The 15,693-nt window shown below is 43.6% G+C and overlaps 1 protein-coding gene across 1 annotated transcript; it reads right to left on the bottom strand.

Moving 5' to 3' along the window:
* Positions 1-1,402: 1,402 nt before the first annotated feature.
* LOC116887216 (olfactory receptor 2A12-like) lies at positions 1,403-2,344 on the bottom strand. Its single transcript, XM_032888780.1, has one exon. The coding sequence runs from the start codon at positions 2,342-2,344 to the stop codon at positions 1,403-1,405; it is 942 nt and encodes a 313-aa protein (XP_032744671.1).
* Between the last annotated feature and the right edge of the window lie 13,349 nt (positions 2,345-15,693).

Genomic DNA, 15,693 nt, shown 5'->3' with positions numbered 1-15,693 from the left:
CGATTGGTCAGGGAAGAACTACTCTGAAGATGATAGGCTGTCCATACCCCCCACCATCATAGAGAAGAAAGGGAACAAGTGAGCAGGGGCCAAAATGAGACATGCGCTTGGATGCTTAGAACAGATGTTGGGAGGTTCTGATGAGAACCCAGTACCTTCTCTTTCAGCAGTGCACGATTTCACAGGAGAGGTCACCATGGTTACCCAGAGACCACACTGAACTCATATGTGAAGTTTGTATTTTATTGGTTCTGTATGGTTGCTTTCCACAAACTATCAGCTTAATTTTGTCACGTCAATACAGGCTCTGCTATTTACACACAGTTCCTCAGTCCTCTATTGTCTCTAGTATCATGCTATTCGCAGCTAACATGTTTTGTTTGACTTATAAGTGTGCTGTTGTTTTCTGTGAATTGTACCAGGTTAGAGAAACTAACACATCAGACCAAGGGCAAGTTATAGCACAACTATCTTGGATCCTACAAAAGGATATTTAATATTTTAAATTTAGGCCTTTGGCTTGGTAGTCTCTTGACTACTCTAAACAGAACCATACTAGCCCTGGCATTTATAACAAAATAGCACTTAGCTCTACCTCTCTGCTCTGCTCTGGCCCCTCTTGTCACATCCTTGTTCCTTGGCTGAATCTCCTACATGTTATTTCTTCTCTTAGTGTGCCCCTCTGTCTCCCAGGAAGTATTGCCCTCCCCTTCCTGTCTAGGTATTGCCATCAGATACTTATTACAGCCAATCACATACAATTCCAGATTACCATAGGCAGATGAGGAAGAACAAATATTTACACAGTATGAGACCAGTAATGAGCCAAGGAAATAACAATACCAAGATACTGCCAGCATTTAGCTCTCTGCTGATACAGAATTAACAATTGGATATACAGGGACACACCTTCATACACTGTAGCCTAGCGTCAATAACTTGAATTATGTCTCTATACACAAAAATCTTCCCTCCCTCTCCTGTCAGGATGGACTATACTACTTGGCATGGCTAAAAAGATGTGTGGAAAGAGAATCAAGTCATTCTTGAGAAGCTGAGTCATTGTGAGTTGGTCCACTATCCTTTCCCTCGGGTTCACGATGACAGGATCGATGTAAGTGTCAGGGTGGAGGTAGAGCCCAGTAGGTCATTCACACTCTACAACTAAAAGGATGAGCAATAAATGAACCATGGCAGCTATAATTGAGCCAGATCACTGAGGTATTTGCAATTGTACCTTATGTAGTCTGTCCATCAAGGCAGCCATCTTGGTTTCAAGAGCTTTTGTCCCAATTACTAAGTGCTACAATGATTCGAATGCAAAAATCAGCTTTAGATAATAAAGACACTGTCTTTCCATTAAATAGGGAATACTTTAACTACAGCTTCCCAGGTTGCTGGTTCATGAGTCCACCTTAACATGTCCCATCACCTTGAGAAATGCCCTTTTGATGTCCTTGTTCCTCAGACTGTAGACTACAGGATTCAGCAAGGCCGTGAAGACATTGTAAAAGAGTGAGATCTGCTTGTCTCGCTCAGGAGAGTAGCTGGAGTTGGGCCTCATGTAGATGTAAGTGGCTGGAGCATAGAAGAATGTGACCACAGTCAGGTGGGAGGCACAGGTAGAGAAAGCCTTGCAGCGGCCCTGGGTGGACTTGATCTTCAGAATTGCCTTGGCAATGTGAATGTAGGAGGCCACAATGAGGGAGATTGGAGTAAGAACCACAAAAACACTCAAGACCAGGTCCACCAACTCTATGAGGTGGGTGTCCATGCAAGCCAGGCTACGAACTGAAGGACCTTCACAGAAGTAGTGGTTGACCTTGTTGGGCCCACAATAGGGCAGTCTCATGGTAAAGAATGTATGTAACAAAGCAGAGAAGAAACCACAGACACAAGTCCCAGATGCTAGCCATATACACAGGCTCCAGTTGAGGATGACAGTATAGCGCAGTGGATAGCAAATGGCCACATACCGGTCATAAGCCATCACAACAAAGAGGATGCTCTCAGAAGTACCCAGGGCACCAAACACAAACATCTGCAACCAGCAACCAGCGAAGGAGATGGTCTTAGAGTGAGCAAGAAGATGCACCAACATCTGGGGCACGGTGGTGGTGGCATAGCTCATATCCAACAGGGAGAGGGTACAGAGGAAGAAGTACATGGGAGTGTGCAGCTGTGTGTCCAGACAGACCAGCATGATGATGAGCCCGTTGCCCAGGACTGAGCTCAGGTAGATGAGAAGGAAGACAATGAAGAGGATGCTGTTGGTCATGGGGTCACTGGAGAAGCCAATCAGGATGAACTCAGAAACCCAGCTTTGGTTCTGCCCTGGAATCATTAAAAGTATGGGGTCTGTAAGAGAATCCCAGACATTTATGTAACATCTGACTCATGATAGCCCAGAAAGATGGCATCTACAGAAGCAGGAAGGCTGGAGTGGTTATTCTGAGCATACTGCTTGTTTTCTGTGCTCTTCCCAAGTTTTTTAACCCCTCAGTGCCTCAGACTCTTCATCTATAAAGTGAAGCTGATGACAGTGACAGCCTGAGATTATTGTGAATATTTAGTGTATCTAACATAACTCTGGATACGGCACATAACACATGGCATGTCCTAGACTGTCTCATACTCTCATTCTACTCCATAGTGTACATGAGTTTCTCACCCACCCAGCAAGAGGTGCCTTAGAAGACCTGAAATGGCCATCAACCTTGTAGAGCCTGTGTCCTGTGTATACCTGGCCTCTCCTTACACCATGGAATCCTTTCTACCTGACCAGCTAGTGCATCCTGAGGCTTCAACAGAGGGCAGTGGAAGGCTCTGAGCTTCAACAAGTCCAGAACAGTCCTTTCACAGTTGCTGCTTTGAGTTTTCCCTTCCTGGTCTTGAGTCCTCCCTTCCTGGTCTTGAGTCCTCCCTCCCTGGTCTTGAGTCCTCCCTCCCTGGTCTTGAGTCCTCCCTTCCTGGTCTCAAAAGCCAGTGGATGTGTTGGACTGGCATTGTTTACCTCCATGGTCTCACTGAACCAATAGCCAGCATGACAAGTGCCACTCTGTCTCTTACACCCCCACCCCCCACCAGCAACTGTAATCCTGGCACTTCCAGCAGGCTCCCTGTCAGCTGCGTCTACAGAGCAGCCCTGGCCACATGGTGGACAGTTTATGCAAACTCTGTCAGGTGATGTCCACTAACAGACTGCACATTCTTTATTTAACAATTTCTTCGTTAGAGTCTGGATCTCTGTCCAGATTACACAGGCTCTATAAGGTGGTGACACATCTGTCATCCCATCACTTGGGAGACAGAGGAAGGACAATCAGGAGTTCTTTGAAGCATGAACTAAATAAGGAGTCTGAGGTTGGCCTAAGCAACATGAGGCACTATATTTTGAAAAAGTAAATAAAAGTCTGCCTCAGCTGTCCTGTTCCTTTCCCACCATACCATTCCCTAATATTTAGGCTTTTTGTCTTGGGTAAGCGAAGAAATAATGCGATCTGAATTTTTAGATCCTTCTCTGTGCACACTCCTGCAGCCTTCACTGTGCACACTCCTACAGCCTTCATGGTGGACACCTCTGCAGCCTTCACTGTGCATACTCCTGCAGCCTACAACTCCTGAAGCCTACAGGTAGAGCCTGGTGGTTAGGATTGTTATTTCTGTACTTTTTTAGACTCTTAGACATTCTTTGCCAGTGTACTTTTTATCAATTAGTAAGTTCTTATATTGTATTCTCCCTGTTCAAATTAGTGTTCTCGCGTCCTTAATGGTGAATGATGCAGATGGCCTAGCCGTAGAAATGAATTTGAAATGGAATAGGAAAGTTCTTATACACCTGTAATCTGCTTAACTTCGAATCACTTTTACCACTCACAAATTGTTAAGGAACAGCGAATAGAAAGTAAGGGAACTGGACGATGCCTTTAAGTGGTCAAAGTTAAGAGTGTCATAGGAGAAGGTAAACACAGGGCTTCTCCAGAGGCAAAACTCTAAGAATATGCCGTGTGTGCATTGAATTTGTGTCAAACACTGTAAAATTTGAAATGCACCTTTCAAGAAATATCAATTGAGACATGACCATAAAATAGCTATTTTCTAACCCCTGCCAGGCCCCCCGCCCCCAATCACTGAGGGATAACAACGTGGCTCATCGGGGAAGTTGGCCTTAGGCCAAGTCTGTCAGCCCCAGTGCAATCTGTGAAGCCATGGAAAGGTGCCAGCATACAAGTACACACACACACACACACACACACACACACACACACACACACACAAAACAAAGAATCAACAAAGACAACAACAGAACAGAAAAAATTCAGACACAGCCCTGCCCTCCACATAGTCAAATGACTCATGGAAGGCATCCTGCACTGGACTGGGGACACCAGTGTCTCCAGTAGATGGTGATGGATGGTGTGTATATTCATGCATGAAAACTCTCCTTTCTGTATCACGCCCTCCTTCCTCTGCACACACAAGAGTCAATTCCAGGTCTACTGCTGCTTAAAACTGTGGGTATAAAACAACCAAATTTTAGAATGCAACCCAATAAATATTTCTACCTTAGGAGATAAGCAAAGATTCCTTTAAGAGGGCACAATACATACTTTTTCCAGGTTAAAAAAATGAACAAGAAAGTATGAAAAAAGAAATACTCAAAAATTCTTACAAAGATTTGTAGAGGAGTCTTACAGGAAAACAGACTACCAAACAGAATAATGTAATTAATTAATTAATTAATTAATTAATGTAAAGGGCATTTCTAAGATGTGGCTGTCTCAATAAGCACCAAGCAGCTGTAAGACTACAGTGTAAGCAGTCACACAGACTCCTGTCATCCCTGAGGCTCCCTCTAAGATTCATTTACCAGAATGACAATAGACCCCAGTGATCTGCTCACTGAAGACTGATGAGCTCATTGAAGCTATGTGCTCAACCTCTCTCCTCCATCCTTCCCTCTCCACTCTCAAGTCTCTATGCAAAAGCTCCTGGTACTCTGGACGCCTCTGCCTCTCTCAAACTGCAAGGCGCATACCTAGCATCTCACTATGGAGTGGGGATCAGCACTTACACAGAGATGCTCACACAGCAGCACTCAGCTTAGCCAGGAAGCCTTGCCTTCTGTGCTGCTACCTCCCAGCCCCAACGGAGGTAGGATAAATCCTGTAACTCTTGTTCATTAGCCAGTTGAAATCTCAAGAATCCTAGAGGGGTCTTCCTTGTTCTTGTAGTAACTGAATTTCCAGACAAGTAAAAACAAATTATCTATGATAGAGCATGGTAGCATGTGTGATTCTTTATCTTTGTAATAATAAAACAAGTAATATTTATTTGGGGTAATTTGTATATTCTAGTCATAGTTCCACTAGTGTTAGGCTAACTTCACATCAATTCACTGAAGGAAGGATTTTACTCATGTGCTTTATGTAGCAACCTAAGGCCTGGAGAGGGCAGTTTGTTCCAGATTACAGGCTTGCCATGGGAGAAGTTGGAGTTTGGATGGTCTAGCCTCAAAGCCTACCTCTTAGTCACTACTTTCTCTACCCTGGCACACAGGCTCTCAAGTGGGAGGTGAAGGCAAAGTCTTCACAATGTCCTTCTAGTTGAGCACAGACCAGAGCTCCTAGGACAGAGGTGGATGGCTAGCTACAGACTAGCTTGCCTGGTGAGATTTCCCTTATGTCTGAGTGTGGGAGGCTCGGGGAAATGTATTGAAAAGGAGAAGGAAACGATGGGAAGGGATTTGGTGAGTTGTAAGTATTCTGGACCGAAGTACATTGTGGTAAAAGCCCCCTCCTTCTTCCTCTTCTTCTTCTTTCTCCTCCTCCTCCTCCTCCTCCTCCTCCTCCTCCTCCTCCTCCTTCTCTTCTTTTTTTCTCCTTCTCCTCTTCCTCCTCCTCTTCTTCTTCTTTTTCTTCTCCTTCTCCTCTTCCTTCTCCTCCTCCTCCTCATTCTCCTCTCTCTCTCTCTCTCTCTCTCTCTCTCTCTCTCTCCCTTCCTCCCTCTCTCTCTGTCTGATGTGTGTATGTGTGTGTATGTAAGAGAGAGAGACAGAGACAGAGAATGAGACAAAGAAAGACAGAGACCAAGAAACACAGAGACTTGGAAAAAGGAAGAGACAAAAAGAGACAGACACACAGACTGACTGATTGACTGACAAAAATACCAAAACAGAGAGACAGATACAGACAGAGTCAGGGAGAGACAGAGACAGAGGAAAATGATTTAGCCAACTATAGTCTTTTTTGCTTTGCCTGTCCAACTTCTGTGTCTTCATCTATAATATCCAACTGAGCCTGGTATGAAGATCATCAGTCCCAGCATTATGAAAGCAAAGACAGCCAGATGATGAGTTCTGGGCAAAAAGGGCTGCCTGGCAATACCCAGTCTCAGGAAAAAAAACCCATACAATTCGACCCCTGGAGTACTGAAAATGAGAATCTGAATTGTAGCATCAACCATAGAACTAGACAGCCAGGCTAGGCTGCATGAGATCCATCTCATGCTCAAAACCAAACTGTCCTAAGAGCACATCTAGCTGCTGCTACCTGGTGGAAGGCTGTTTCCTAACAGACCATTGCTGTCTGTACTCATGGCTATGGCTTTCAGCCTCACTTAAGATCCTTGAGCTCAGAATAACACCGCATCCTTGTGTCTAGTACTGACTTAGAGCATGGCAGGACACAAACTGTCAGGAAACATTAGATGCATAAAGGAGGGAGGAGAATGAAGAGAAAGGAATGAAGGGCACAAGAGTGAGGTAGACCAGGGTGAAGGAAGAAGAGCAGGCAATGAGGGGCGGGGCCACATGTCTATGGTGATGTGTACACAGTTGAAAGGGGGTGGTCCCGCTACTTCTGATCTTCAGCCCCATGTGATGCCTGCATCCCACCAGGAAGCCAAGACTAGTGACCAACTTACCACTCATGGGTCCAACAAGGTGTCACTGAAGGGTTGCTTCTTGCTCTTGTGACAGAGACTAACCAGGAAAACCCCTAAACAACTGGATCCAGAGAGTTGATATTGTAGGTAGCCCAGTACGAAAAACATATCCAAGGTTTCTGACAGTTCAGCCAGCTCAGTCCCCAAACAGGCCAGTTGTCTTCTGAGGGTGGTGCATCACAATAAATTGCGACTCAGACTTGTCAACCTTTTCCCCATGGTACAAGCTGCTGTGACTTTAGGATCCTGCCTTCCTTCTTAGCCTTCCCAGGAGAGTTGGGAAAGGCCATTTTTGTTCCCAATTGGGATTCCCTGAATGCTCTCAACAAGTGCATTCCTTGGAAGAGATTCTTGGGGGACAGAGCAAGAGAAAATGTCTGACAAATGGAGAAATGATGACCTCCATTTTGGACCTAATGGGGAAGATACTCAGTTCAGAGCAAAGGAGTTGAGACAGTCAGGGCCTGACATTCTCATTCACTGACCCTCTCTGACTCCCAGTGACTCCATGTTTCAGTGTCACTTCTATTCCTTCCTCACCTGTGTATCTAGGACCTGAGGCAAGACAGCCACATGGGCATTTAAGAGTCCTCCAGGACAAGTCATCACTGGTGGTCAACAGTGTCAGTCCCCTAACAGCTGACTGAAGGATCTCACCCAGGGAGTTGTAGCCCTTAAACACATAATAAAACTTGGTTTCCAGATAAATCTTGTTCTAGAACATTCTCTCTTGAACTCATTATAGCACTGCCTCAGCTCTCTCTTCTGTAAACCACCAACAGTAACCTCTTCCTGTTTGGGGTTGCTGGGAAAATTAACCACTTGGAACTACTAATCCTGAGATTCACACATGAAAAACAAGTTTCATAAAGGTGAGCCAAATTTGAAGCAAGTTTAATTAAAAACTGGTCAGGACCAAGAACTCTGGCCAGGTCCACCTCTGGGTTTCCAGGACATGACTGCTGAATCATGTTTTGCAGAGGCTTAAAAATGTGAAACTTATAACTCATTGCACTTGCTCTCAGGTCCAATCAGGGTAAGTATACATCTTGATTTATTTCCTGCCTCTGTAACTACCACCCATATGTGATCAAGCACATCCAGCACACCTGGGTCAAACACATTTCTTTTAAGGGGAAAAAGAAACTGTGACTTGTTACTTCCCAAGAACTACATCTCCCAGCATCCCAGGACATTATCTTGTCCTTGGGCAGTTGGGGCATGCAGGGTAACTCTGGTTCTTATATTCCCCCCTTGAGCTGTATCCTGCGTTAAATTCTTGAGTGTATCATGGATACCTGTTAATATTGGTAACTAATAATCATCAGATTTTTGGTACCCAGACAGGAACAGAAAGATCTAAGCCCCTTTGATGGCCCACAATATTTACTGTCTAGGAGGAAGCTGGGAATGTGAGTGGGAGCCAGCCAGTCATTTATTACATCTTAGGTCCCCCTTTTGTAATATTTTTAATACATCCAGATTATAATCCTGAATAGTATGTATAGAAATGAAAATTTTCATTTAGGGCCATATAATACATTTTTATTCTGCATAGAGCAGGCCAAGTGTCCTATCATACTATAGAATTAATTTAGTTAATGAGCTGCCTGTTGATAAACCTGGGTCATTTTCCTTGTATGCCGTTTGTCCTCTGTGCTGGGTAGTTTCCTTTTCACTTAGCATTTGAGTCTGTTGAGAGACAAGGGATGATGTAATATCTTTTGTAATTAGTTCTAGGTAAAACTAAGGAATCATTCTCAGGGCTCAGGAAGACTGAAAGACTAGTCAAATGCTGGGCAATGAGGCATTCACCAGAAGCATCCGAATGGCTGACCCAGCTGAAGGAACAAGGAGCAATCACATTGGCTGGACTGACTCACATCAGCCTTCCTCAAGTCCAGAGCTCAGCAGATGGATGTCCACAGCTAATTCCTGGAGGATGTCTGCCAGCTGATTGGAAATCTGATGAGACAGAAATAGACAAGGACAGAAGTTAAAGTTTAGGAATTTAAAGGAAAACCTTATATTTGGAACTCTCGACTCAAGAGTTCTAGTAAATGAGGGATTGGGTCCTCATAATGTTACATGTTATCTGATTATTATACATGGAAAACCTAATTGTTAGCAAAATACAAAAGCTTAAATAGATGTCAGAAGCAATTAGGTGTGTCCCACAGGGATGCAGTCTGGGTTGCCTCTAAGGTCCTCCATAGACAAGAATGCTAAAGAATGCAAAGTTTCTGCCTATTTTAAATAAGTTGCTTAGGAGAGGTTTGTAGTCCTCACTCTATGACTAGAAACCCAATCAGCTGGATGGCCCTGAGTTCAATGCCTATTGACTTGACTTGGCTTGGAGCCCCTCCCACCATGACACTGACATGGTTCGGCCTGCTGAAGATATCAGGGAAGAGCTAGAGACTTCTTTGATAGCAATTGCACCTTTGAGAGCTCTCTCTGTCTCTTTCTGTCTTTGTCTCTATCTTTCTCTGTCTCTCTGCCTTTGTCTCTGTCCCTCTCTGTCTCTGTCTTCCCCACCCATTACCAATAAAGTATTTCTGAGCTAAACAACCCCTTGCTTGTTTTTAGTTACTTGCTTTAGGTCATACCTTGAAAACACAGACAGAGGGTTAAAATAAAGCCTTTTCCTATCACTAATTACATTAGTACTTAGCACGACTACAAGAATAGTTCTGAACATATGAACTCAATCATCTTTAACAGTTTATATTTAAAAAAACAGCAACTTCTGAACTGAAGGTCTTTTAAATACCAAATCTTTTAATCTGGGATATAGTCCATAAGGAGACTGGCAACACTTCCTTCCTGGCCCCATAGTGCACCATCATGTAACACAACAGTTTCTTGTATGACTCGGTTTACCAGAATAGCTATGGCTTAGCAGTGTTAGCCAAAACAAGGCTGTTTGATGTACCTCCTTAAGTCAGTGTCTGTTGCCCTGAAGAGATCATACATGAGGAGAGGCCGTTGCCTCTTAGGTAGGTCACTGTCTTGCTGCATTGTAAGATAGGAATATCCCAGATGCTCACAGCTGCGGCCCCAATTCTTCAGCCTTTTATTTGTCTCTTTCTCGAGATTGTATATTTGTAGGGATGTGATAAAATATATTCAAATATAAAATGTTCCTTAGCCTTATAAATTTAAATATCTTTAAGAGGTCTTACTTTAAAAATATCTAGTTCTTTAATTTTTCTATACAATTCCACCATTTCCTCTTGAAAAGTTTAAAACATCTCAGCTGTGTACTCTGCAATGTCAAAGTAAGGAATCTTTTATTTCAAGAGGGAACATACAGGGTATAACCATAATGTCTGCATAAGACAAAATCAAGAGTCAACAGTGCAAACAATTTAATGCCCAATATTTGGGATTCATTTATTCATTATTGTGCTTTTGGACTTTTCTAAGGGACCTGAGGGGTAGATGTTGAGGAGGCCCAATCCACATCGATGGATTCTGGCCTGGGCGGTAGCTGAGCTGCTCGTCCACCCATGTCACCAGGGCCAGCTCTACTGTGCTTCCTAGATGAGGCATAACCTTCTGCCCTCATGATGTTGGGAACAGCTCTCCATGTGTCATAAGCTGGGAATGGAGAAAGGGGTAATGGAGGGCATCTTTCCTGTGCTCATGGCACAGCATGGCAGACAAGGGTGAGACCAGAAATTCTCAGCTCATGTCCTTCGGTCACTCTTACCCACATCCTGGCCACCAGGGACAGATCTACTGTGGTTCCCAGATGAGGGGCAGGGCTGCATTCCCCATTCTCAGCATTGAGGCAGCTCTCATGAACCCACACACCCAGACCTAGCTATCCCAGGCTGTCCAGGTAAAGGGGTAGGACCAGCTCTCCTGGGTTTGATGGCCAGCGTGGGGCAGGGCTAGCTCAGCACATTCCCATGGCCTTTCGTGGTAATATGGTTTTCTGATATCAACACAGACCTCAGCTATGAAGCACCTCAATGGTCCCAGCAGCAACGTGGGTCCAGATGTCACCATGGCACCAGATGGTTTTACAGGCTTTTTGTATCTCTTGTCCCTCACTGCTGTCGACCACTTCCTCCTTTCTCCATAGTGTACAAACTCCTGAGCTTCACGCTCTCTCCCTTCTCTCCTCCACATGCTCCATATTACCCATCTTTCCATCATATTTGCTCATCTTAGTGGTGCCTGCCACTGGTACCTGGGTGTCTTTCTTCCAGCCACACCCATGCAGATGCTTTTTAACCATAAAAAGTTCATATGATAGTGTTAGACAATGAATTGAAACAAATAATCCCTTTAGCTATTCTGATTTTCTCTTTCTACCTATCCCAACACTTGACCCCAGATATAGAGACTTCAAAAGCATGGTTGAGTCTAGAGAGGGATGAGCCATAACCCAGTCTCAGGGCCCGTTCTTCAATAAAACAGAATAGCATAAAACCACTTTAATATTATCTATAACCACATGCCATTTCAATCCTTGCTGCATTGCTTCCAGTGGCCAGAAAGCCCAGAGAAAAATTCCGAGTACTGGCAGCCAACTAGAGGAAAGACAGAACAGGGACTTTACATATTCAAAACCAGTCAGAGACACACAGTATCTACCATACATTCGTATACCCATTAAGCCCATTGCAATTCTGCCTCGGCTCCATGTTTGCAACAAAACTTATGTAAACACCAGAACACACACAGAACACACACACACACACACACATACACACACACACACACACACACACACACACACACACACACACACACATGATGAAACTTTCCAACAGTACAACCAACAGACAAAACTCTCCTATTTCCTTTACTGTTTAAATTCCCAGGGAGAGCTACCCTGGTAGCTGCCACAGTAAGTGTTTACAGGCACGGCACCAGAGCTCTAGCCACATACTGGTGCCAGAATGGAGTGACTTGCTTGTAGGCTTTGGCACAGGCAAAATCTTTTCATGGCACAACTTTTCTTTAAAGCTGCACATTGAGCCCAAAGCCTGGTCACGGGGCACAGATTGGCCACCTACGGCCATCTAACACTATGTTCCAAGACCTCTGCTTTTTGAGGATGACCTTTGGAACAGCATTACGAAACATAAGTATTGTTGTTTGTCCATTTAATTGACATGAGACAGAAAGACATGTAAAGATATAAGACACATAGAGAAAACAACAACAGAAAATAAGAGCCAAAATGACAGCAGAAAACAAGATAACAGCAACAACTGGTGTCATTTAGAGGTCTACCAGTCTGACCAACAGAAAGTCTCTTAACAAACAGGGAGCTCTGTTGTCCTCCCAGCACAGCCCAAGCACTGGGAACACATTGGAGATCTGGCCTCTGTGTCCTCCTAGGTTCCTAAACCAACACTGGGCCCCTCTAAGCCCTCAGCGTGGCCCCAGGTAGGCTTCTCTGTGTAGTTCAACTCCTGGTCTCACCAGGGCATCCTCAGGGTCTCCAGGCAGATAAGAAGATAAAAACTGATAGCACTGGGTGAACTACAATTAAACAAAAATATCCAGTGAGCCATGGGACAGCTCCCTTTGCCCGGAGAGGGGTGCAATAGACCTAAACAGATCCTCCCTGTTCCCAGATCAAGGAGTTACAGTACCAGAAAACAGGCAGAAAAATGCCACAGCAAGATTAAAAAGGTGTCTGTGGCTTAACAAATGGAGCTCTCTCCAACCTCCAACCTGCAAAAAAAGACTGTTTACTATCACCTTTCTTAAACATGACCTTCCCCAGTGTGGTCCAAAGGACTGAAGGCATGCTCCAGATCCTTGGATTAATATTCCAAGGTGCTAATCCCCAGTGTTATCAGCCTTTCAAGGGTCCCAGAGTGAAGGATGCAGTAGATGGTCCATCTCACTGAGGACTTCAAAGGATAATCCTGAGAGAACCAGCAGTGCAACAGTTGGTCAAACTCAAATGATCCCTTCAGGTGATGTGGACATAACACAATATGGTCTGTAACTAGCATGAGTTTGTGCTTCCCCTCCATCTACCCTAGGGAACTTCCCATAGAGACCAGACTATGGAGAAAATGTAGCAGCAATAAACCACTTGGGCCACTTTTTCAAGCAATCTTGTGTTTTCATGGACCATTAGAGTTAACTGTGTGTGCGCAGTGACATTCTGAGGTACATATCACTATATACCAGATTTGGGACCTTGTATGATAAATAGCACATAGTTCATTATGGGCAGTGATTACATGTGGTCATTTAATGCCTTCTGGTTCCTTCGATACTGAACTCCCTGTTGTTAAGATGCCAACATCCTACAGAAAATGTGGTACATCTACACAATGGAATATTACTCAGCTATCAAAAACAATGACTTTATGAAATTTGTAGGCAAATGGTTGGAACTGGAAAATATCATCCTGAATGAGGTAACCCAATCACAGAAAAACACACATGGTATGCACTCATTGATAAGTGGCTATTAGCCCAAATGCTTGAATTATCCTAGATGCCTAGAACAAATGAAACTCAAGACAGATGATCAAAATGTGAATGCTTCACTCCTTCTTTAAAAGGGGAACAAGAATAGCCTTGGCAGGGAATAGAGAGGCAAAGATTAAAACAGACACAGAAGGAACACCCATTCAGAGCCTGCCCCACATGTGGCCCAAACATATACAGCCACCCAATTAGACAAGATGGATGAAGCAAAGAAGCGCAGACTGACAGGAGCCGGATGTAGATCGCTCCTGAGAGACACAGCCAGAATACAGCAAATACATAGGCGAATGCCAGCAGCAAACCACTGAACTGAGAATAGGACCCCCGTTGAAGGAATCAGAGAAAGAACTCGAAGAGCTTGAAGGAGCTCGAGACCCCTTATGAACAACAATGCCAAGCAACCAGAGCTTCCAGGGACTAAGCCACTACCTAAAGACTATACATGGACTGACCCTGGACTCTGGACTCTGACCTCATAGGTAGCAATGAATATTCTAGTAAGATCACCAGTGGAAGGGGAAGCCCTTGGTCCTGCTCCGACTGAACCCCCAGTGAACGTGATTGTTGGGAGGAGGGCGGTAATGGGGGAAGGATGGGGAGGGGGAGGGATTAGGGGGATGATTGCCCGGAAACCGGGAAAGTGAATAACACTCGAAATGTCAATAAGAAATACTCAAGTTAATTAAAAAAAAAAAGATGCCAACATCCTATAATTCCCTACAAATTCTATGTACCTCTATCATAGTTCTAGTTCCCACTTTTTCAAAATTGCCAAAGGATTTTAAATGTCAATGGAAATTGCAAGCACCTCAGAAGAGGCAAACAATCTTGAAAAAAGAAGGGTAGAGGGTTTGTTTCTGATTTCCAATCTCAAAGCCATGGCAACCAGAAGAGAATGACATTAGCAGAACTTTCACATGGAATTTATTCAAATGAATCTGACGCTCCAGATCTTGAAAGGACACACACAAGAGAGTTGTTGACAACCATGTTGATTAAGCAATTAAGAGTTTTAAGGCCTTTGTGTTGATGGTCAGACCAAGAGTGGGCTAGAGCTTCTAAAGAACCTCTTGGTGCCCAAGTTCAGGAATACAGGTTTTAAAAGCAAAAAGCAGTGAGATAGATCAGAGTTAGATGATGGTCAGAATAACCTTGAATTGGTTATTCCTGAAGAGAATTGTAGGCATTTTAGACGTATCTTAACAATTCTTTTGGTCAATATATATGGACTATAGTCAAGGACATGAGAATCTCAAATGTGTGGGCAGATGTTATAGGGAGAAATAGAAGGTGGAAAACTGTGTAGACAAACACAAATTGGAGTCATAACAGGATAGCATTGTTATCATCTCAATATAAGCACTGAACTGTATTGTCACCTAATAAGATTCAAGAGTGTAAGTATCATGCAATGAGACAAGCACCTTTTTCAACAGATAATGGTGAGACAATGGATATCCACACACAAAAGAATTAATTTGGACTCTGGCCACATACGGTGGGCAAAATTACAATAAAATGAGTCAAAATGTAAATGAAACTTTAAAAATATAGGAGAATTTTTCATAACCTTACATCAGGAAATGACTTCTGGAATATATCCCAAGAGACAGAGTTAAAAGTGGCTGAATTGGATTTTACCAAAGAAAGATCTTTTTTTTTTTTCTTTTTTCGAGTTGAGGACCGAACCCAGGGCCTTGCGCTTGCTAGGCAAGCGCTCTACCACTGAGCTAAATCCCCAACCCCTCCAAAGCAAGATCTTTGTGATACAGCAGGCTACAAAACTCCTGTTAATGTCTCACTTCTCTGTACCAGAAATGTACACACCAGACCATTGTCATTGTGTAAAAAGTCATATGGCTTTTATTGCTTCTGTGTGGGAGTAAAATAAATCCCAACATCTGGCTGTCAGGCTGGAACATGATGCTTTCTTTGGCAAAAGAATGTGTGACCACTATTGAGAAGCTTGGGTGTTATAGGTTTTATGCATTATTTCTTTCCTTCTGTTCTTGATGTATAGATCTGAGACTGACTATGCAAGAAGACTTGAAATCTACCACTAACAAAAGCAGGCCCCAAGGGAGCCATTGGATTGAGAATCACTGATGTTTATGTTTTCTGTTGCACTGTGGTGTAGTCATATCATCAATACAGTATTCTATGTTCATGAATATTGTTCCCAGTTATTAAGGTATATGTTGGATCAAATACACAATATTGTTCTCATACAACAAGGACACTGTGTGCTAAACAGAGAACATTTTATCCAAGGAT

The sequence above is a fragment of the Rattus rattus genome, chromosome 1, assembly GCF_011064425.1.
Source record: "Rattus rattus isolate New Zealand chromosome 1, Rrattus_CSIRO_v1, whole genome shotgun sequence".
Classification (NCBI taxonomy): Eukaryota; Metazoa; Chordata; class Mammalia; order Rodentia; family Muridae; genus Rattus; species Rattus rattus.
Note: the sequence above shows the minus strand (reverse complement) of the source record. Positions and strands in the feature narration are given on the sequence as shown.

Coding starts and splice junctions, on each gene's coding strand:
- LOC116887216 (XM_032888780.1), bottom strand. CDS start 2,344: ATGATTCCAGGGCAGAACCAAAGCTGGGTTTCTGAGTTCATCCTGATT.